At 36.6% G+C, this 23,863-nt stretch overlaps 1 protein-coding gene across 5 annotated transcripts in view; it reads left to right on the top strand.

Moving 5' to 3' along the window:
• Window positions 1-23,863, top strand: part of PDE10A (phosphodiesterase 10A) — a 352,930-nt gene that overhangs the window by 256,426 nt on the left and 72,641 nt on the right. For all 5 annotated transcript variants that reach the window (XM_033055156.2, XM_033055154.2, XM_033055155.1 and 2 more), the window contains one exon: window positions 63-191. In XM_033055156.2, the coding sequence (XP_032911047.1) occupies window positions 63-191 (129 nt within the window). The remainder of the gene's footprint in view (window positions 1-62; window positions 192-23,863) is intronic.

Genomic DNA, 23,863 nt, shown 5'->3' with positions numbered 1-23,863 from the left:
GTATTTTTTTCCTATGAGGGAGTTCATACCAATAATGTAATCAATAATGTTCTCTCTTTCAGGCTTAACAGATGAAAAAGTGAAGGCATATCTTTCTCTTCACCCCCAGGTACTGGATGAGTTTGTGTCAGAAAGTGTAAGTGCAGAAACTGTGGAAAAATGGCTAAAAAGGAAAAATAACAGACAAGAAGGTAAGTGCTTCTTATTTGTGATTAATATTTACCTTCAAACAGCTCAGTTATTTTCAGATTTAAAATGGAAATCTGGTTTTGGTGTAACTTGACTATTATAATTTTTCTGTTTAGGTTCTATCATTTTTTTGAAGGCAAAGTTGGCTAACAATTTCTAAAATATTTTGAGCCTTTTGGTATTTTTAATTTTTAAATATACTGGTATTAATATTGGAAGTTTACCCATTTTGAATTGCAAATACTATCCATCAACGTGTAGTGTCTGTTTTGAGGACATAACTTGGTTTTCTTGTATCAGAAATTGCTAAGTTTTGAATTAAAATTATCCAATATGCCTCAGTAAATTGTTGGATATACCATCTCAAAAGTTCCTACTTGCAACATGTAATAAGTCAATTTTGGATAAGAGCATTGACATAGGTACTATAACCCAGTGTGTCAAATTCTGGAGGTGTTTCTGTTGGGTTGATTTAAGTAGAATATGTTGCTAAATAGACTAAGAAAACTTTCTTTTGAGACAACCTGGGTTGACAATGATCATGAATTTTGTACTGATCTTAAATTTTGAGAGATGGTCTGCAAACATAAGATTCATTTAATTCTAAAAATGGTTTGTAATGTACCAGGTAAAATGCAAAGGAGGAAATAACCAAGAAGGTTAGGGAAGAAACACTGGTTGTGCTTTGTGGCTGACTTCTAAGATGGTTAGGGTTTTAAATTCTAATGATAATTAGTATTTAAAATAGAGGGGCTGTTGTTACTTCCTAGAAGTTTCCTTTTCTGCACAATTATTTAAAAAAAAAAGATGGTGGGCAAGGGACAGAAAAAGCTACATTGAGCCAGCTTTTTGGTGATGATGACTACATATCCCCCTAGGGTGGCAATGATTTTTTGTTTGTTTAAAGAGATTACCTAGCAGCAGAAGATAAGCATATATAGCAATAGGCTGTTTACTACTTTCTTTGTAGTTTGCAAACTACAGCACTGCAAGATGCCTATTGTTATAATCCACAACAGTAGTCAGAAAAACTGTTATGAATCAAGGGAATAGGTTGTGACAATGCTTTTTGTAAACAGATGATGAAAAATAATTTAGTGTTACCAGAAATTAACAGTTCTTGTGTTTGAGCTATGCTTATTTATTAATAATAATTTTTTCTAAGGCGCTTGAAATCTCTGTAAGTAATCATTGTGTGTTTGAAACCCAGTTTATAGTCTGGGTCAAGGATCTTTATGCTAAAACCAAATAAATGCTTTGGAGACCTTTTAGCTTCAAGAATCATATTTTGCTAAGTGGAGTTTATTACCAGTTGCTCAAAGTTTCTAATTTTTGGGGGAAAGGCTAAAAACAAAAGAAAAATTTTTGTGCAAGTCCTCATAAAGCTTTTTGTAGCAAATGCAAGAGCAAAGTGACCGCTGACCATTATCCTAGCAAAGTTTTAATGTGAACAGGTACTACAGTGGGATTTGTCTGTTTTTTTCATACACTTAAAATTCTATATTATGGCTATTTTTCCCAAAACTTGCATTAAAAATGTCAAGCAATATTTATGCTACCATTAGTATTTAGCTTCATGTCTGTTATAATCCTATAGATCTGTCTGCCTTCCCTGCTACTTCCCTTTTGCTGACAGCAGTCTTTAAGGTGGCTGTAGTTATTACACTTAAGGCAGTCATACAGATGTGACTTCTTTAGTGCTGGATTTTAGATAAAAATAAGGAGAACTAGATTTAAAACTACACTTGCCAAGTAAAAAAAATTACAGTAATTTCACGATTACAAGCCACACCATTTTGACTAATATTTTGCTCCCACCCCGGAAATGCAGCTTACACTCAGGAGCGGCTAATATGTGAATAATTTTCTGACATTTACAACCCCGGAAGTGCCAGCCAGGGTGCCGAGCTGAGCGCCTGCCAGTAAAACCCAGGATTTCGCGATTGTTGCAAATTGGTTAATGTGTTGCGTGGCGGGTGGGGCCAGCTCAGAGCTGGCAGTGTGGGGGTGGGAGGGAGGTGAGGAAGCTCCCTCCTTCAGGCGGGGGGCTCTGTGCTGACATCCCCACGACTTGGGGAGGAGGCGGGGGCTCCGTGCTGCCATCCCCGTGGCCCATGGGGTAAGCGGGGGCCTCCTGCCCCCGCCTGCCGCGGCAGGAGCGAGGGGGCTCCTTCCCCTCCCGCGCTGCCGCCGTGGGTGCCAGTGGGCTCCATCCCTGCCTGCCACCACAGAGCAGCACTGGGGCGGGCGAGTGAGCCTGGCGGCACCGGCGGCCAGCCCCAAGCGGCCCCGCCGAGCTGGGCCACCTGACCCTGTTGGCAGCCCCAAGTGGCACAGCCCGAGCCGAGCCAGTAAACCCTGTTTGTTGTTACTATTTGGCAATTTTGTTGCACGCGGGTCCTCGCTGTGAACGACAGAGCGACTTATAATCAGGTGCGGCTTATTTGTGGACGAAGAACGAAGTGTTTGCCAACACCCGGAGATGCGGCTTATAGTCCGTGCGACTTGTATTCGTGAAATTACTGTAATTTGAATGCATTTTTTATTCCAACGAAACAGATACTGATGAGCCTTGTCTGCGATTTTCTTGTAGAAAGATAAAGTCTATATGCATATAAAATATTTCTGATAACAGCATATCCTAATCTTTCAGAAAACACTATTTTCAGTAAAGAAATTCGCTACATGATTTACTCAGTTCATATTAAGTATGTTCAAATTCTACTACCTGAGTTATGGTGGCAGTAAGAAAATGAGGGGGAGAGGATGGAACTTATTCTTTTGGTGTCAGCACAGATCTGTGGTGACTTAAAGTGAATATGTAGCCTAAGTTACTTTACATCAATAGGGGTATAATTTTCCCTCTGTCCCTTTTGCTTCAGTCTAGTCTACTTTACAAATGCTCACATCATGTAATGTAATACAGCTGGGAAAGTAAGCTTTGTTTTTATGAGGGAGTTGCCAGGCAGGCAGAAGGCTGTTTTGAGGTCTCTGGCTTAGTGTTTGTACTCTTACATGTTGGTGACGCAGAACAGTCTTTAACCTATATGCAGAGATTGTGTCCTGCCTGATTTACAGGCGTCCAACTGTGCGTACTCTTCAGCCAGAAGTCAATGGGCCTGCAGCCAGAGTAGTTTATCTGAATTTCATTAGCATGAACTGAAATGTCTGATTTGGACTTAAATGAACTAAAATTTATCTGTGACTGAGATTCACTGAATTAATTACTGTAGATGGTTTGGGCTTTTTTAAAACCTAAATTATTAAAAAGGGAGGAAATCACTAAATATTGCAGTGTTTAAGGTATATCTATATCCCAAAATATGATGAGTTGAGTTGTCAGTGTGTTAGATCTTGTATCTATTCTGGTAAATGTTAGATTTAAATTTGCTTATGACAGGTTGAAGGTGATGGGGATCTGCTTGGGATTATAAGACATTTTTTTCTTTAACTTTTTTTTTTCCTTTGCCTGGTATATTGGACAAAACTTGCAAAGGTAGCACTGGAAAGGAATGCTGCTCATGCTGGCATTTGGGTATTCACTGCAACTTTTTGAACTCTGTTATCTACTGATAAATTGTGCGCTTAAAACACTTCCAGACTTTGTATTGTTGCACACAGGATATCCAAACAACTCTATTTGTAATGCACAAAAACTTTAAAACTAAGTTTTAAATTTTTCCTACCCAGATCATGGCAGAGTTAATCTGCCAGAAGGAAATCTTTTCTTTTCCAGATGCCTAGATATAATACTCACAGAACTCATGAGACTTCTTCCATTGTCCTCTTTCATGTCATTCAAGCTAAAGTAGCCAGAACCATAATAGTAGAAAAGCTTTAGGCTCTGCTGCTGGGTAGATCCTCCTCTCACAACAGATTTCTCAGAAAAATATTTATAAATTCCAACCTTAATTATATTATTTGAAGCTTCACTGCCGCAACAATAGGAGGCTAAGCACATTGATTTTAAGCCAGATGTGCATCTTTTACACTGTTGATACTGAATTTCATAGATGTCTTTCCTAATCTTTTTAATTACCTCTTATAATAAGAAGTAAGGACAAACTGTACTGACGAAGAATTTCTACATGGAAAGTTGCCTATATCGCTTAAGAAACTCATCACTTCCCATGACCCTCATATTCATTACAGTGCATGACCATGTGCTTAATTACTGCTGAATCTGGAAACATTAACAGCTTCATACATTATTTTTTTTCCCAGCAATATTTGTCAAAACAATGTAAAGCTATGTATACTAGGAAGTTAAAGTGCTTTGCCATTGTTAATACAAATGTTGTTAAGCAATTAATGAATAAAATTTTTAAAAAATTAAAAGTAGTACATTCAGTACATGATGTGACAGTGATTATACTCAGAAGTTATCATCTTTTGAGTGCAGCTGGCTTACTTCATTTCCAGGAACCTGATATTTCATAATTGACCTGTTTAAAATAAAAAATGTAAATAGAAATTACTTGCTTAATATAACATTAGTATGACATTACTGCAATATTTGAACTATACTAGGCTGCATCATTGACATATAATCAAAGTTCTGTACAAAAAGTGATTTCTGGTGCTGCATTTTCAGGTTTTAAGATATCAGCATGGTGGGCTTTCAAGTTGGCTACAGTCCTATAAGAGACAAAGTAGTGAGTTTTTGAGAGGTGTTGATGTGTGACTCTATTTAGGGAGCAAGTCTGCGCTTAGGTTTTTGTTGTTAAGGAATACCAAAGTACATACTTCTGCATTAGATCATAGTGATTTCATTTTTTACTCTTTTAATTACATCATTTATTCCTGCTTTTACAAGATGGTGTATAGAGGCATTCGCCTAAGGTTATTAAATAGGCAAAAGGATGGCTAGCCTGCATTTCCATAAGCAGGGATAGTGTATATAAAAAGACACATGTAAGGAGGATGTGTGTCAGTATGAGTATGCTAAAGAGATGTCATCTTGCTGCCAGAATTATAAAGAAAAAAATGGAACCTATTCTTGGTTTGTTAGTTTTTGCCTTTTTGCACTGACTGAGCAGAGATGCCTGTTCTGTAGTGCAGGGTAGTAGCTGTAGAACTGTAGGTGAAGGATACTGGGAATCTGGAGACTGTCCCTGCTGTGATGCTCCACAACTTGTTGCAATTGCGACTTCTCCCCGACCTAGGCAAGAGGAACTGATATGGCAGCATGTTAACAACCTCCTTGATTTATAATTAGGGTGTGTTAATATTTCATTGATGGTGCAGACATGCTGTTTTATTCTGATGCATCCCTGCTGTGCTTATGTTTGTGACATCCAGGCAGGCAAATACTTGCCAAAAAGCAAGGGTAATTGTGGGAATTGTTTGGGCAGTGCATGACTTTGCACTGCTGATGCCATAGTAATAGCTCTTAATGCTTCTTATTACCAAACCCTGCTATTTAAATATTATGATGCCTTTCTTGATTTTTTTTATTTTTTTCTCAAAATAAGATAGAAAGGTTGTATCTTCCAATTCCAACTGCAATAATTGCTTGCTGTGGGCTTGCTCTTCACTGAACATTTTCTAATGACCAGTTAGATAGATACAAAATGTTGGTCTAAGTGGTCTTGGTCTGAACCAAGGTAACTTATGATACTGACAGGTGCTACTTTCCTGGGATAATATTTTCCTGACAAAATTTGTCTCTATTTTGAATGTTGTTACCAGAAAAGTTGCAATAATATGTGGGGGCTTGATTATGTGGAACCTATTTCTCTGTGTATTTGGCGCAGTCCTCATTCCATGGAGATAAAACTCATTGGTAGACTTTTGTGTGGCATAGTTTGCAAGTTGCCATTTTTCATGTGTCTAAAAAGTTTGTTAGTATCAGTATTTCAGAGGCAGACAGGTGAAGGCACTTCCTGACTTCTGTGGTGGAGGTCTATGTAGGAATGCCATTTTAGTCCAGATAATGAAAATGGAATACATGTGTCAGAGGTACAAAAGAATTTTGGAGCAGGTATCTGGGGAGACTGTTGTAGTGTGCCATTGCTTGTAAAATAATTTTATTGCTGCATCATTTTCTGAAAAACTGAGTTTAATTGTCTGAGGTGTAATGGTTTCTTTCCTGTGTGATCAGTTCAATTTTTTTTTATTGTTTTCTCTTAATTAGAGGAGAATCAGCTTATAAGTGGCCTCATTTTGGTTCTGCAATTATTGAGAAGGAGTTAATGAAAAAGTTCTCCCTGTTGTGTTGTCAGTCTGGCTTTTTGAAGAGAAAAGGTTAATGGAAAGGATATTTAGATTAGAGCAGGATTTTTTTAAAATGTATTGAGAGTACAGAAATACAGAGCAGTGGCCTCTTGGAAGAGAATATTGAAGTCTTGAGTGATGATGAAGTCTTTTCAGTGTGCATTTCAATGTTGAAACCGTTGCTAATTTTATTGTTATTTGAATGGTTATCGCTGGCAAACTCCAAACAATACTAAAATGGTTTAGTATATATTTTTCTTCTAACTTGCTGAACAGTGTGAGAGTTTGATTGTTTTGGGGGTGGTTTTTTTGTTTTTTTTTTTTTTCAGGTGAAGGAGGTGATTTTTCTGTTTTTATGGAGTTCTGCATATTTAGAATTGCTTAGATGGTCAGAGATTTGCAGAGGGTAATCTTTTAATGACGATATGTTTGGTCTTAGGAGGTAGACGTCACTGCTTGGTCTGAGTTCCCTCTTGAAGTAATTATGTTAATCACATTATATCTAGAGCAATTATTCTCAACATGTACTTATACCAATGTTTCTTGTGTCTTTGTCAAGCTTGAATTAGGAGTGTTTATGGTTTTTTCTGTCTACTCAAAACCACTGTTTCTTCTCACTTTTAAGCCTGGCTTCACAGAATCATTTTCTGCTCAGTACTGCTAGTTATAATAGAAAATAAACACATTTTGATTTCTCAGTCTTTCGGTAAATTAGAACCTGGAGCTTCTTTTACTGTCATACTGAGAAATAGGTTTTCCACTTTTCTTGCTATTTCTCTTCAGTTTACATTGCGAACATTTCCAGATGATCAATAGCCTTCTGAAGAGTGGGCAGTATAAGAGTGATAGTATTTCAGTAATGGGTTAATTAACATTACATGCAATATAAAACATTTCTCTCCTGTGTGAGACAGCTCTCCTGAGTGTTTTCTGGCCCTACTATTCTTTGTTTTCAGATTATTTCTCTCCTGTACAGGGATCTTTGTTTTTAGAATAAAAAAAATCAAGCAAACAAAAGAAAAGAACTCACTAGTTGGTGAAGATCCATTCTGCTGATGTATGTGGAGACTGAATACTCACAAAGCCAACACTTTTTAATAATGATTATTTATGTCAATGTCAACTAACCTGTTTTACCTGCATTGAAAAGGAGTAGGAATGTTCCCATGGTCTGTAAGCTGAGAAAGAAATAACAAGGGAATAGTCATTAACTTTTATGTGACTTTAAAATCCAAGTATTAATTTGATTAATGGGTGCTAGACAAATCCTGTGATCAAGATTGACCAGTAAGGATAAAAAGACAAAATGTAAAATAACTATAGATGTCAGCATTGCTTGTTCTGTCCATTAAATGAGACTTGCATCTTTGAGGAAAGTATCCAATTGCACTGTGTTGCATCACATGTGCATAAAGAAAGGATATTTATTCATGGATGTTCTGTATACAAGTAGTGAAAACTCAGTTCAGCAGAGTTCTCAATGCCTTATCCATATGTAATATATGTGTAAAAATTCTGCCATCTCTTTTGTACAACAGGAAGTACAGAAAGCCCTGAGGATGAATGAAAATTCATCTCTTACAGTGGAGATGTCTAGTTGGATATAAATGTTAATGCCATGCTCTAAATGGATGATTTTATGTTTCAATGGGCAGAAAAAATTAATGTTATTTATCTTAACCTTATATTGGCTATTAGTGAAGGTTTTCAGCAGAAATTTTACTTCTGAAACTGCTCTCGTGTCTTAAGGCTTTGAAAGCAGACTGTGTACACAGAACAGTAAATCATAGATATAGTATGGGCTTAATGAAGACTAGGAATTTTCAGTGTGTGATTCTGTAGTGATTTAGCTAATCATGGTGGTGATTCAGTTACTTTATCCTTTAGAATATCTATGATTAGATGGAATTTTAGTCTAGTTGTCCTGTGTTTGTTTATCCGATCAGATTTACTGTAGCTAATTTTAAGTGTGCTCTTTTCACGGTGAGTCATAGGTACTCACTTTATTTGTCCTAGTGGCCATTGGTAGATCAAGTTCTTGGTCCAAAAATTGCGTCTTCGTACTCTTCATCCTGGCAATGAAATAAATCCTGTCAAATATCTTTCAACTGGACTATAATAAACTACTCTTGTTTTCTTTTCCCATGTTTTATGAATGGAACTTAATTATATTCCCAAGCCATTCAGAAAGAGGAAGGCCTAAGCATGGCTTCATTCCTATTGATTTACTTCTATACCTTTCCTAATTGCTCCTTCAGGAGATGATACCTGTTTAGATATGTTGTAGGAGGAGTATATGTATTGCACATAAAGGAGCGCTGTTGTCTCTGCTTAACTGACGTAGAGTTTTGTTTGTGTCACAAATGGTATTCAAATACTTTGAAGATGTTACTAAGCATGTAGATAGGAATTATTTAGTCCAAAACGTACTCGCATTGAAGGCAGTAAAAAAATCCAACAACAAACAAACTCACGAGTGAGTTTAGAGATGAGCCCTTTTCCATGACCTTCAAAGATACAAATATTGGCACTGAAATTTCACGTATTGGAAAAAAAGTCCTCCTGAAGATTGAGTTGCTAAGAACTTGGAAGTAAACTATGGAATTCCTAGACAATTTTCTCTACAGAGCACTTCAGTATTCTGAAAAGAAATTTTTATTTTCATAAGCTCTCTGAAAAAATGGATGCATACTAGGATACTAAAACTTCAGTTGTACTGAAAATTAAACCCAGATGCATAGAAACTGCAAAGAATCTCATAAAGTGTCAGATAAAAGTAAGATTTGGTTGATCTTGGCCTCTGAGGCCTAGTTACTTGGCATATCACATTTACAAGGCTGAACTGCTTTTTCTTCACACCCAAATATGATGTTGCATCCAAGGTACCATCTGCAGTATTCCTGGGCAGGTGTTAGCTCTCTCATCTGATTCCAAATATTGTTTTGGGAAAGTGCAAGTTGGCAAGATCCAAACCACACTGTGGGTGCCAAGTTAATCAGCTACTGGTGATATTCAAGCCTGGTCTACAGCCCTGATTGCTCCATTACTTTAGGTCTAGTCTGAATTAGATATTGCAGCTCAAGGAGGGATGCTAGGAACACAGTGAAAAAAATTAGCCATTAGAGCTTGGAAACAGATAGAGAGCTTAGCCAAATGCAACCAAACAGGAAGCATCATTAAATTACTGTGGAAATTTGTGGAATCTGAAGTTCAGGTAATGCCACCTCCTCGGGATACATAGAAGAGCAAAATTAACTAGATGTATAGATGTCTCTAATCTGTATCTCTAGAAGTCCAAAAAGCAAGCAATAAAAGAAGTTGGTTTTTTATTTTTTTTTTCTCATAGGTCTCTTTTTTGATACAATATATGTGATAAGCTAACATTTCCATCAGCGCAGCAGAGGGGGACAATTTGATTAGCAGCATGTGAGGATTGGTGGAACCACTTCACCTGACTTTATCAATGGGAAATAAACCTGGATAACAGTTTACTGAGTTTAATTATTTTAATTCTATAGACAATTTGAGCAAAATGTCTGACTGTCAATTATGGAAGAGGAAGAGTTTGTGTATGGTGATTTTTCTCTAGGTCTCAGAGGAATGTTGGTTTTTTTTCTTCGCTGTGGAACACTTAAAGCTCACGTGTAAGCAGGTTTGGCAGGAAATGATAATGGGTTATAAAACCAGTGTCGGTTGGTGTACAGACAATTATAAGTACAAATTTTACTTCAAGAGGATGTGTCTTGTTTAAGCATAAGGATGGAAAAGCTAAGAAAGAATTAATTGCATAATTAGGTTAAAGAATAATTTCTTCTCAAAATAATTGTTTCTGTTTTTTTATAAATTCTGTGAAGACATTTACATCTGCTTAACTAATTATGTGACATTTGAGGATGCTCAGTTACTATCCATAGATCTTGTTCTTTTGTAGGAGATTTGTTGTTATTGTGGAAGGAAGTTAGCAAGGTCTGAATTTCTTGCACTGGCTAGAGCATCTAGTTCAGCCAGAAAAAGACTCCCAATCCTTATAGTGTTATTAATTCTTTATAAAGCCTTTCTTCCTTATTATCTGTACACTGTGATGACTTTTATGATGCTGCTACCAAACACCGAGAGATTCTTTTTTCTGGAAAAGACCTGAACTGTAGCAGAAGTTTTATAATTATGACTGTCGTGATGAAGACAGTTGACAGATTTACCTTTTCCATAACAGAGGAATGAAGGGCACCCTGCAAAACAAATTGACTACAGATTTGAAACAACAGGATGTCCTTTTTCACACAACCCGTGCCTAAATTATGAACCCATTAGCATAATATATTTGAGATGTTAAAAATGTAAATGGGTTCAAAAAGTGATTAGACACATTCCAAAGAAGAAATACTTCATCAAGAGCTGTTACATACTATGATCCTGATGCAGCCTCCAGCTGAGAAAATTCATAAGCATCTGATTGCTCTGAGGACATAGTGGAGTAAGTGTACTCTGTACATCTGTAGTCTGTGTTTTCTCTCCTTTTCATACAGTGTAAATTCTTCATGTTCTCTTCCTATTTCCTTTCTTAATGAGCTGTTACTAGCCATTGCCATAGGCTCAAAACTCGAGTAGATGGACTTTTAGTTTAGCAGAATAGGGTCATTATTCTCTGTCATTATGCTTCTCTGGCCTTTCCTGGGATTTATGTACCACCCATTGTTTGAACTGTGAGTCAGATTGTCTTAACTCATTTGAATATGCTGGAAAAGAAACTGGGTTTTTATACTATAACACATTGTTTATGGATCTTCTTAGATAAGCTGCAAGAGCTCTCTTCAGTTATGATAATAAGGCATCTTTGAAACTCTTTGGAGACAGTACCTCATTCAGATTTATGTTAGCTGCAGTACTGAGCTAAATTATTCTTTCTTTCAACTTGCCGTATGCAGAGATACCCATAAGTGATGATCTTTGGCTATGGAAAAAAAATGTTTCTCTAGTTGAAACTGCTGAGCAACCATGATTAAGAGACTTTCTCACATTTTTTAATGCAAAGGTAGTATGTTTTGTATGTTTTATGATTTACTCAGGTAGCAGAAGGGAGCTCTTTTACTGGGTGCTTGGTCCTCATTCTAAAGTGCTGGTTTCATTTCATTTGTCATTAAGCATGGGGAGTGAAAGGGAAAGAGAGAAAGGATGATGGTGTTGATGAGCAGCAAGGATTAGGAAATTAAAACATGATTCAATAATAGGCATGGGAGGAGGAATATCTGTGGGTTTTTGAAGGGTTTATAGTAATTGGGTCCAACTGACATCGGTTTTGGTGACTGGGGTGGGGAAGTGGCAACAGACTTGTTATATTTATACTAATTCAGTCCCAGAGGGTTCATTGTGAACTTGGAAATATCTTCATGAAGTTCATCAGGTATTTGTGTAGCAGTAAAGATATGTTTATTCTGGGGGACTTGCTGGGCAGTGATTTTGGATTTACAGTGCACACTTGATGAGACTTGTCAAAACAACTTTTTAAGCTAGTAAGTACACAGTGACCCTTTTTTAAAATCAGTTGTCATGACCCACACAGTAAATGCCTTGGTGGGGAGAGAAGGTTATTTCAAATGAAGTTTTAAATTACCCAAATGTGCTCTTTTTGCTTCATTGTATCACCTAGGAAGTCATATCATTGTGACACCTGCTGGTTTGCCATCATATATTTCATGGTCAGTCATGAATGTGCTCGAAGAATAAGCTGAGTTCTCCCTATTGTCTGTTACTTTTCTTAAACAAAATTTTAGTTTTACAGATAATTGTTTTTATGAATGTGTGCTATTACCAGGTTGTGTTTTTCATTTACTGGCCAAAATAATTTTTGCAGAAAATAACTGTTATTTCTCCATCTACCAAAATGATTGTGTTAAAAATTTTGCTTCTGAGGAGTAAGCAGTGACCATAAATCTGATACATTGTAGTGTTTGAGGTATGTATTGTAGCAGCCAACTGTGTACTCCAAGAACAGTGAATATATAGATATACATCCAAGTGCAGAGAAATTGGCACCATGTAATATAGGAAAAGGGTATTTACAAGTATTTTCTCATGTTCTGAGGGTTTTGGTTTTTTCTTCATTAAAAACTCCTTGTTGCACTGCTTAATAACAGTTATCAAATTTTGAATCAACACATTTTGAGCAGGCATAGAAACAATTATGGCTCTTCAAAATTCATAATAGGTGTCATAGAAATCTCAGAAATGCATCTTTTAGTGACCACTTTTAGATCTAAACACTCATGAATGAACCACTAGCCCATGTTGGCAGTTTTTTACTTCACAAATAGGTCTTTATGATTGGAGAATGGATAGGCTCAAATTCTGGAATAAATACTACAACTGTATGTTTCTACACAGATTTATTTAAGTGTTGTCAAGACTGGCCCTTTTACATAGGGACATAAACAAGATTTTTTTAAGCTTTGAAAAAACTCACCAAAACTAAACTGGTTTTCTGGATGGTGTAGGTGATTTGAATGTATTCTTTGAAGTGTGACAATGGCAATGCAGTTTCTGTTCACAAATGTAGATGACTTGTTATCATTCAGAATTCAGCATTTTTTAGTTTATGTAGCTATCCATCAGCTACATACAGAGATGCTTCTGGAGCTCTTCACAAGTGCTGATGGAATCTAGCAATATTTCTGAGGGCAGCTTAAAAAATTTAGTTGACTGGGTTTCTGATTGTTAGCAGTGGAAAAATAATTCTTGTAATAGAAACAATGAAAAGAGAAAAGCTATATACACAGAATCCTCAGGAATAATGTCATGTTGAAAGTTCAGCGTTATTTCTTTTATTTTTTCTTGTAAATCTAGTTGAAGTGAGAAAATATTTGATTTAGATTTTCTTCATTCTTAATAAATGTTCATAAAATCTGGGATAACACTTGAGTTATGATATTTGTTTTTCTTTATTTTTATGACGCATCTTAAAGGCTTATTTCAAATAATACTACATTTTCTCTGGAAGTTTTCTCAACTCCACAATTAATTACTCGAGGCTTTTGAAGAGCTCTCTCTTCTACAGACTGTTAAGAAATTATTGGCTTTTTCTGAGTGATTGTCTTTAGGTATATCTTCAAGCATTGAAATCAACATCTGCTTAGCTCAGTATTGTCTTATTAGCATTTATACCTTATTTTCCTTTTGATAAATAGGCAGAATGAAGCCTGATGTTACTAGGTTTTCATTCAAAGTCTGCCATTTCTTTTTACATGGTAAAGTGATGGAATGATTTTCCTTGGTCTCAAGGTTCCCTTTGTCTCATGATTCATCCATATCCCTCAGATATGATTGGCTGTCTTTCACTACACTTTCTGAAGGTGGATTTACTTAAAGAATGCAGAAACAAAAGCATTTTTTGTACAGTAGGTAGCTGAGATCTGACTGTCTCAGTCTGTCAGGAACTTTCTGACTTTGTAAAACTTCAGTGAATTCTGATCCCACTTTTACCTCTTAGAAAAAAAACCACATTTAATAAGAGTTCCTGGCCTGACTGTTTTCATATCCTTGAGGTTTCTTTTGTGTGTCTCAAAAGGTTAATGAAAACCTTTGCTGGGTAAGTGACACGCTCGCACATTTTAATAAGGAGAATAAAAGAAGAACAGGCATTCTTAGCAGGGCCTCTTTTTGGATACTTGTATCAGATATCACCTTGGGTTTTGAAAATGTTTTTACAACATGTCCAGGATCCAAGCCTAGAGGAGAAATCAGTGGAAACTGGCTTGGTAACTCCTGTGTTTCCTTGAGGAAACAGATTAGGAATCTAGAGAAAGTATGGAACTTCTATTCTGACCTCTCAGTAATCCTGTTATCTCAGTCTGACCTTTGCTTTGGAAGTGTCTCAGATTAGTTGCAAGAGATTGTATTTAGTTAAATGTATTTCATTTGACGTATTCAATCTTTGTAAATTTTCTTTTAAGTGGTTGCACAGAATATATGTTGTGTTCCAGATACTGGCATCTAAATACGCAGGGAAAAAAGCTCACAAAGCTCCAGTTCATTTTGTTAATTCTAATAGAAAGACCTGGGTTAATGAAAAGCAGAATGTGTTTTTTTCATAGAAAAGATGTCTGGAATTCCTTATGACCAGTTGAAATGCTGCAGGAAAATACATGCTGAACCGTGGTGCCTTTCTTTGAGCTGATGGTACAAAGATCTTGTTGTTTTGTTCCTAAAACACATCTGAAGGTGAAGTCTCAGTGACTGTCTAAAAAGTTGCTGTATGCAAAGAATAGGTTAAAAAAAAATTGTCAGTACCTAAGTATTTGCTCCTGCTTTTCATACTGAATTCGTATCTGAAGAACCCTCCAAAACTGTGTATAAATCCTCATCTTATTGAGTTCTTGAACAAATTCAGAATCTTACAATTTTTCACTACTAGTTTCAGCATTTACTAGAAAATTACTGCTCTGAAGATTAGTGTTTCAAAGATACTGTGACATAATACGTGAAAAACTTGGCTGCTCTGTCAGTAGAGAAGCTTAGAAAACAGCTTACCTGCTTATCCCACTCATGCTTTTTGTAAACATCCTTGGCTACGTTCCCAGTAAAGATAGGAATATGAAGTGGCTTTACCAAGGGATTTCTTTCTTTCCTTTATGTACTGAAAGTAGAGCCCTTTGGGGAAGCATAGGACAGATGAGAAAAGGACAAAAGCAGGAGTAGATGCGTGCAGGCTATGAAAAAGAGGAGTGGATTGTAATCTGTTGGTGATGGCAGGCTGAGACACTCACCCTTTTCAACTAATTACCACCCCATAGATGCAAACAAATATGTCGAATTTGTATAATTTCCTTGCTGGTTTTTGTTCCCATGAAGTTGGATGCTGCAGAGCCTGGGTTTCTTTGGGCTTAAAGAAAACATAATTTCCAGGATAAAACAAGTAGCAATTTAAGTAATAAGTCCTGTTTATATTAATATTAGCTGTCAATTTAAACCGACAATCTAGAGTGGGTTTCTAAAGGAATGCATGCAGTTACATATTGTTTTATGTTTCTGGGAAATCCTTTTATGCATCAAATTAAAGGACACTTGCTAAATTACATATGGAAAAATAAATAAGTTTAGTGACCAATAATATTTTAAATGAGAACTTTGAATGTATTTAATAAGTTTTTTTGATTGTTTTCGTAATTAAAAAGTGATGTTAAGTAGGAGAACACAGGATTCCCTAAATTAAAAATTCTTTCTGAATATTTATTTTGCTGTGTTTTCTGTGGATCAAATTATGTACAATATAATTATGACTAGCATCAATCGACTGATAGACTAAATTGAAACATTATTTTCCTTAATTTTTGCACTCTAAACTACCTACCAATATGTTGCCAAAGTGAATGTGTCTTTGGGGATGAATCCCAGTCTGCACCACAGAACTGACAGCCAAGCCTACCCACTGGAAACCCAGCCATTATTTTCTGCACAGTAGGGTGCATCTACCCATTTATGGTATTGAGCCATAGCTTTGTTTGGTTTTTTTTTTTTTTTTATTATAATCTTTTGTACTAGATAGTCACAGGAATAAATTTTCTCTAGATGTGTATGTAATGTTTCTCCCAAGACAAAACTCAAACATAATAGATGTTTGGGTTTTTTTTTCCTAAAGTGTCTTTGAAAAAATTGTAGTCTCTAGCAAAGGGTTTTTCTTGGAACCAAACACATTTTTACCCTGTCATTGATATTGTAGGCACACCTTATCCAATTTCATTGCTTGCGCGCAAACAAAAGTAAATTAGGGAGTAGATTTGAATTCCTTCAATATATCTGGAATTGAAATGGAAAAAGGAGAGTATTAAAGGCAATAATACACTGTAAATCAGTTACTGGGGTCACAGGCATCTTTTAGAACAAGATTAGAGAATCTGTCATTGTACTGTCAAAGCAAGTTTCTCTCTGTGCTTGTTTTCTACTTGAGGTTTAGCTGAAGATAATTTTCCATCTTAATTCCCTTCCTCTTTAACTGTTCCTAAAATAATATCATCTAAATAATCAATTCTAAATCATTTAGATGCAGGATGGACCAAAAGAAAGAGCATACTCTTTCATACAGAGGTACGACTTAGCAGTGTTTGTCTTGACTGTTAAGAAGCATTTCAAGATTTGAAGAGAATAGTGTCAATTCTTGCATAAACCTTTCCCTGCATGCTCTACATGTACCTAAAACATATTAAAGATTCTTCCTCATTCCAGTCCTGGGCTAAATGAACTAATAAATAGAAATGAATGTTGATGTGATCATCGTCTTCTTTGAATGGAAGAACCCATTAAATTTAGACATCTCTGCAACTGCGACATTTTAGTAAAGAGAATGTGTCAGTGTCTCCAGCCTGAAGGAAGCCATAATTGCATTTTGTTTTATTAAATATTAAGCTATAACATATGAATGAACTTCTCATGTTAAAAAAATAAGTAGCAGTCATCTTAGCTGAGAACTTTCAATGCCTCCTTGCAAGTCTTCAGAATCTCAGGCTCCTTTAGTTGGCACCAACTAGCCTTGAATAGCCCAGTCATTAGGAAACCGAGATGGCAATGAATCCTGTCTGCTCGAGTGGTGTTTGCTCAGGCCAGAACCTTCTTGTTCCCAGGAAATAACTCTGTGGTTGATTTAAGTCTGCACTGCCTGCCCTCAGCTTCCATCCCAGGGTGTGTATATCCAGCCTTTCCCATGCACTGGTCTTTTTGCTTATGTAATTTTAGATTGTATCTGCGTCTGCTGTAAACTGCCCCAAGGCAGTGGGGAGAGCACAGAGGTGGTAGTTCAGGCTCAGATTGGTTTCTGCTGGTGTGGACCTGAACCTTGCCATTCCTTTCTAGATAGTTTCATCACTTCAGGAAGAGACAGTTTCAGATATTCCAATCTGAGGTGGCATCTGTTGGATACGATTAAGTAATAGACATTGGATATCGGATGTGGTTTTGGTAATAGAATCGCAGAATGGTTTGGGTTGGAAGGAACCTTAAAGTTCATCTAATTCCAAGCCCCCTGCTGTGGGCAAGGACACCTTTCACTAGACCAGGCTGCTCAGAGCCCCATCCAGCCTGGCCTTGAATACTTCCAGGGATGACATACCCTCAACTTATCTAGGTAGCTTGTTCCAGTGCCTCCTCCCCCTCTCAGTGAAGAATTTCTTTATACTAAAATCTAAACCAACTCTCATTTCAAATCCATTATTCTTGTAAACAGACTCTCTCCATCTTTCTTGTAGGCTCCCTTGAGGTACAGGACGGCTGCAATTATGTAACCCCAAAGTCTTTCTTCCTTTTTTCAACTTGGTGATCCTCCTCTGGACCCACTCCAACAAATCAATGTTCTCCTGTAGTAACAGATCCTCAAAAGAAAAAACACCATGCAGTTCTTTAAACTCTGGAGAAATTGTACACGTCCCTCTTTGAGTCATTTTTCATGTAGATATCAAAGCAAGGACTTTCCAAGAATGACGTGTTAGACTGAATAAAATATGCACAGAGAGGACAGGGTGCTTAAAGGAATTAAACATTAACACAGATTGTACTAATAAAAGTTGCAGAGAGAAGTGGTGTGCATTTGAATAAATCTGCACATATGGGAACTGGTATATATTAATTTGGAGTGAAAGCTGAATTTTCAGTTTGTTAGCTATCGCTTTTTATAGTAAATCCATTTTGGCACATTTTGAAGGTGACAGGAATTTGCATCTTATTCAAGTTAATTAGATTCCTAACAGACACCACTTTACCAAGTCGAGACATTGCTATGGCTGGAAGAAAGACAATGGAAAGTAAGGCAATCAATTACAAATCAGTGATTCCAAAGTGAATTCAGTGTAGGCTAATATAATTTAAAATGGTGAAGAGAAGAGCAGATAAAGCACCTCAAGTATCAAATAAGCCAGTGTGGCACAGCATTTAACAGCACTGACCTATGTGCTGGATGCATTTGGCTGGCGTTTTGTTTATTTCTTAAGCACATCACCTCAGAGAATAAGACTTACATTTGTGTCTATTATTTCTGGAGCAATTTAATTCTTATTTATTTTGCATAATAATATAAATGTTATATATACATTTAAAGGAAAGAAAATGTAACAGGCTTTTTCCCTTTCATCTTAGAGACTGTCAAAATTGAAGTCCTTTTTATAGAATTCAGGCTCAGAATGCGTAGAGTAACTTGGAAGTTACCCTGGAAAATAAATTACTGTTTTATAGAGCTTTTTCTGCATTTCTTTTGTGCTTTTGTTTCGTTTGGCATATTTGTTTTTGTATACTAACTCATAAATGTGATTTTTATAACCCTTATTTGTACTTTTATGCTATTTTGAATCCAGCAGCTTTATTTGCAATATTGCTGTCTTTTTTTTTTTTGTATAGTTAGTGTTGTCTAATGAACTTATAAATACTTCATTCTACTAGAATTTTAATAATGCCATCTGTTCACTTGATGGAAAATGGCAAAGCACACTGAAGCAACTACCTTTTTCTTTTTCTTGACAGCTGTATTTTTAAAGCTTACGATTTAAGTTTCCAGTTTTCTTTTTTCTTTAACAGTAGCAGTAAATAATATTGGAAACAAAAGGAGCTTTTTTGTGCAAATCTTACCTTGTGACTTACATGAATGATTTCCTTTAGATGCAGTTTGAGTTTTTTGATTTGTAATAAACAATTTTTTTTATTGGCACTGGATCTTGTTTTCTACCGTGTCAGAATGTAAAATAATCTAGAGAGCTCAGTAAAGTAGCATCTGATATCTTTGTCCAAGCTGCTTGCCCATCCTGGCGTCTTTGTCCCTCTCTCCCTGTACGTCCTCCTTTTGAAACTGTTTTGAAAGTCTTTCTCTTTGGTTCTTCTTTCTGCTTTCAGTCTTGATTTATTTAATTATGTTAATGTTTTTCTTTTGAACCACCAGCTTATTATGTAGTTATTAGGCTGTTCTCTTTGGTGTGCTGTTTGGTGACTTAATCTCACTCCTGCAATTAGTTGTCAAAACAAGTGACCTGAGGTCTAGAAGTGGTCAGGTCCCTAGTAGCTCCTGAGGGAATTAGTGCAGCATGTGAAAATTGGGTGGCCATGCATGTATTCCTGAGTAGTTGTCAGACCCGAATGGGTTAATTAACACAGCTCTGGTGTTCCTGAACTAGGTAGATGCAGTATATAAAGAAGTGTCTAAGAAGCAGTTGTGTCACGAGGTTGTTTTTCCAAATTCCTTGTCCAAGTAGCTGTATGATGCTTGCTTACGTAAGAAACTCATGTTGGTGTTGACAGAACTCTGTGGCAGGCTTGATGAAGGAAGTTGGGAAGAATGATGCTGTAACTGACAAATTATGAGATTCCTCAATCATGACTGTATCAAAACTATTTTGAAGGCATGGTGAGAAGGGACTTGGATTATGAATTACCCTTTTCATACTTGCAGGAATAGATTTCTCGCTTGGTTGCTGGCTCTCAGTGTGTGATCATTAGTAGTTCTGTTAGATTGACAATTTGGGAGATAGACACAGCTCCTTATCCCAGCAGGTGGCAACTTCAGCCGTGCTGAAGAGGTGCGGTTGGCTCTGGTTCCCTTTATTCCACCAACAGAAGTGGTACTTCCACTTTCTCTTACTGCTGTGTTAGATATAGTTTATTAGCTTTCCAGCTGATTTCTTTATGTATTTCCTGATTTCATATTAAGTATTTCAATTAATTTACCATCTGCACTGGATTTTGTTAGTTAAATAAAAAATGCACACGAAAGTAATTTTGTCTTGCATGAACACATCCAGTTCTTCATTTGCTATAAGCTTGTAGATCTGAATTTGCAGTTTTCCTGTGGTCATTTTTTTTTTCTTTATTTTTTTTTCCTTGACATCTCTCAGGTGAGCTATGAGTAGAGAATTACTTCTGAAATTTCCAGTGTAATCTCTTCTCTGTCTGACGGTATGTCTATGAGGGCACATTTGCCTTGCAACCCCTAAGGATGGGATGATTTTTTTTACCAAGTCTTTCTCTTGTTTCTAATGGTAGAGATACTGTGATTTACTTCTCTTTCTTATGGGTTAATGATTCAAGAAACTAGATTCTTATGATGGGACTTATGATGGGACTGTCATCAGTGCCTGATAGTACAGCTAGCCCTCAGTTTGAAACCTTTGTCAAGGCTTCTGTACTGAAGGTTGGTATGCAGTGGATTTGTTGGCATAGTGGAGTGTGAGGATGTGCTGGTGGCACACTCAGAAATCATCAGTCCACTGAGGACTGGGTTCTACCTGTCAACATTTGTGGAACCTGTTGGAGAACCAGTCTGGATAATCTGGATGCTGATGTGCCAAGGCATTTAATGACCATATTTCCTGCCATGACTTTGTGATGTGTTTTGGTGCTGAAGTGTCTGATTTTGGCTGCTACAGCACGTCCTCAGGCTTACACAAGACCAGTCAGACTTACATAAACAGAGCGTCATTGGGAACTTTTTTATTTTCAGCCAGGGACAATCGGTATTCCTCATATTTTTATCGTGTCTTTTAGTATGCTCACTGTTCAATAACCTTCCCCAATTATTTCATGTAACCTTAGCATCATCTTAGATGTTCACAAGTGGCTGAGTCTCTACAACTTAATGAATGACCATTCTCACATGAGCAGTGGTAAATCAACACACCTACTCATCATTGCGGTATTTAATTTCCTTTCATTTCAAGGAATTAGGTGCTGGACTGTTGTGGAATTTTTTTTTTAAATCACAGTGCATGTATCCCTGCCTGGAAACTTTTCTAAATCTGACCTACCGCTTTTAATACTGCACCTACTATTAGAGAGAGTTAAAATTTTGCATTTGTTTAAATGTCAGTAGAAGAATACTAAACTCCACAACACCTTAGATTTTGTTGTTGCTGTAGAGCAGCCAAAAAAGATAATTTTAAATTTTTTTTTCTTGTATCATTCCTGTGAATTATAATTATCTGTCATTATCAAATCTTTTTAGAATAAAAGTGACTAGTTCAGAAATTTGTAAGGTGCTGTCATTATCTTTCATGGAGAACTGTCTGTAATTTTGTAGTTGCATTTTTTGTTCCTTTCCACTCACTGAAGTTATAATTTTATATTTTTTAGCAGTCTTCTCATTGCAAGCAAAATGTTTTACTCACAGTGGTGGTGCTGATAAGTAGTAAATAGTTCAATCTTCCCTTGGTTTCAATCGGTTCATCATGTTAGTGTAACATGTCATTTTTCAAAGACTCTAAAGTCATGAATTATCTGCACATCATTATTCTGTAATATTCAACTCAGTCGCTGAGAGCTTGATTATGATTACTAACAAATCATCTGAAATATCCTAAAAGCAAAAAGGCTTAATTTGTAAATTTTAGCCTGTCTTTTTCATATTCAGGGTTTTTTCCTGATTAATTTAAACATTTTTTCAGTTTCTTGGTTTTCGATTTCCAGAGTAAAGTAAATAAAATACATATCTAATACAAATGTACCTATGTTGTAGTTACAGTATGATTTCTTCAGAGGGATTGAAATGATTCCCCTGACATAAATATGTTTCACACTGGATCACTGCACCCTCTCACGTGGTAACCTATCATCTCAAGCTCTAATGATCCCTTACCCTTGTTGACGTTAGCAAACTTTTCCTCTGGGGCATTTTCTTTTGTTTCCTTTGTCAGCTGTTCTAAAGAGAAGAAAACTACTCAGTCTTGATTTTTCTGCTAATTCTAAGGGTTTTATTGCAAAGTTCAGTAACATGACAGTTGCTTTCAATGTAGTCAGAGGTGCAGAAAGAAGAAAGGCAGGCTGAAAAGCTTCTTGTTCTACTTTTCATTCTCTATAGTGATAAACACTACAATCTGAAAATTTTAAACAACTTAAGCATCCAATAGCTTACAGTTTAATTACATGGACATGTTTTCCCCTAAAAAACCAATATTTTATGTTTCTAAACAGAAGGAGACAAGAATACTGTGATCAAAAAGGTAGGGACGACAGCAAAATAGAAATAATTAAAAGCAAAAAGTTTACTAAAAATGTTGGTAACTGATTCTCTATTTCCCCGGGGTAAGTGAAAGATTGCATTCTTCCTAACATGTGTAAGATTATTATGTTCCCTTGCTGTCACTGAGCCATACGCAGTATTTCCTGCTCCAGAAGCTGACAATCTGCTGAATTTTCTTGGTTTCTCTTCGGGCCATCAAGTCTTGGAACCCTTTCCCCTTGCCAGGGATGGAAACATCATTGCACCAAGCTGTGTAATCCCATCCCTTGCCTCGCTGGGCTCAGAGTGGAGTATGGGCTGTATATAGATGTTGGGAAAGCAAGAGGCAAGTGCCTTTTCTTAAAGTTCTCCAGGTATCTTATCAGCTGGGAAGAGGTATTTGTGGTCTAGGAATAAACAAGCTGAACTCAAGAGGCCCAACAGGGTCCAAAAAGCATGCGTGTTTCTAAAATATCAAAATGTCTTACCATGGACAAGATCCAGTGAGAGTTTCTCGGGCTGCTGGAGGTTTGTAGGACCTGCTTTAAGCAGTGTTCTCTTTTAATCATCTCTTTCAGCCCTGAATCACTATACATTGCAGAAATGCCGTGACATTTAATACATAAAAGCATTTCTGTTTCCCAATGCATGCTGAAGCAGTTCTATTGATTTTGATGCAATTGCTTAAGGTATATGTCTCAGTAGTATTTGAGCCAACAGCGATGTAATTTTTTCCTTCTCCTTGAAAACACCTGCTAAACACAATTAAACTTTGATTTTCAAGTTTTAATTTGGTATTTGAAAAATATTCAAGAGTAAAGGGACAGTTGTATTCAAAAGTGAGAGGACAGATTAGTAGTGACAATGCTGTTTCTTAGATACATTGATTGCAGTAAATCTAAGGATACTTTGACTTGGCAACCAGGACTTCTAGTTTGATATAAAAAGAGTAATTCTGAAAGTGTGTTACTACTGGATGAGAGACCTTCACCAAAGATGCTTGCAAGATATGTGATAAATTTTAGAGAAAACGGCAGTGCAGCAAGTGGAGTGAAAGCCAGGCAGAATTGTGGGTTGGACAAGAAAAGCAGTAGATACGGACATAAAGGTACATCTGTAAACTGGCAAGTGTGAAGAAATGATCAACTGTTTTACACACTCTTCAGCCCATTGTCTAGTGCATTCCCGAAATAAACAATGGTGATTGCACCTCGTTGACTGATAAGGTAGATGAGCTAACCAGTTTAACACTCTTGTCATTCAACAGCCCTGTTGAATAGGACATGAAGTCATTGGCTAATTACCGTAAAACACAATCATAGACTTTCTTGGTGAGGCATATTTACTGCTGGAAACCATTCGGTTTCTTCTTGATGGTCAGAGCCCAGGTTCCAACATGATTTTTGCTGATGTGTACTAAACTGCTATAGAATTTTATGGAGCTTTTAGCAGATGTGGGAATGCCCTGCTTAGATTAGTTTAAATTGTCACATGCATTGTACA

This window comes from Catharus ustulatus, chromosome 3, assembly GCF_009819885.2.
Source record: "Catharus ustulatus isolate bCatUst1 chromosome 3, bCatUst1.pri.v2, whole genome shotgun sequence".
Lineage (NCBI taxonomy): Eukaryota > Metazoa > Chordata > Aves > Passeriformes > Turdidae > Catharus > Catharus ustulatus.
Note: the sequence above shows the minus strand (reverse complement) of the source record. Positions and strands in the feature narration are given on the sequence as shown.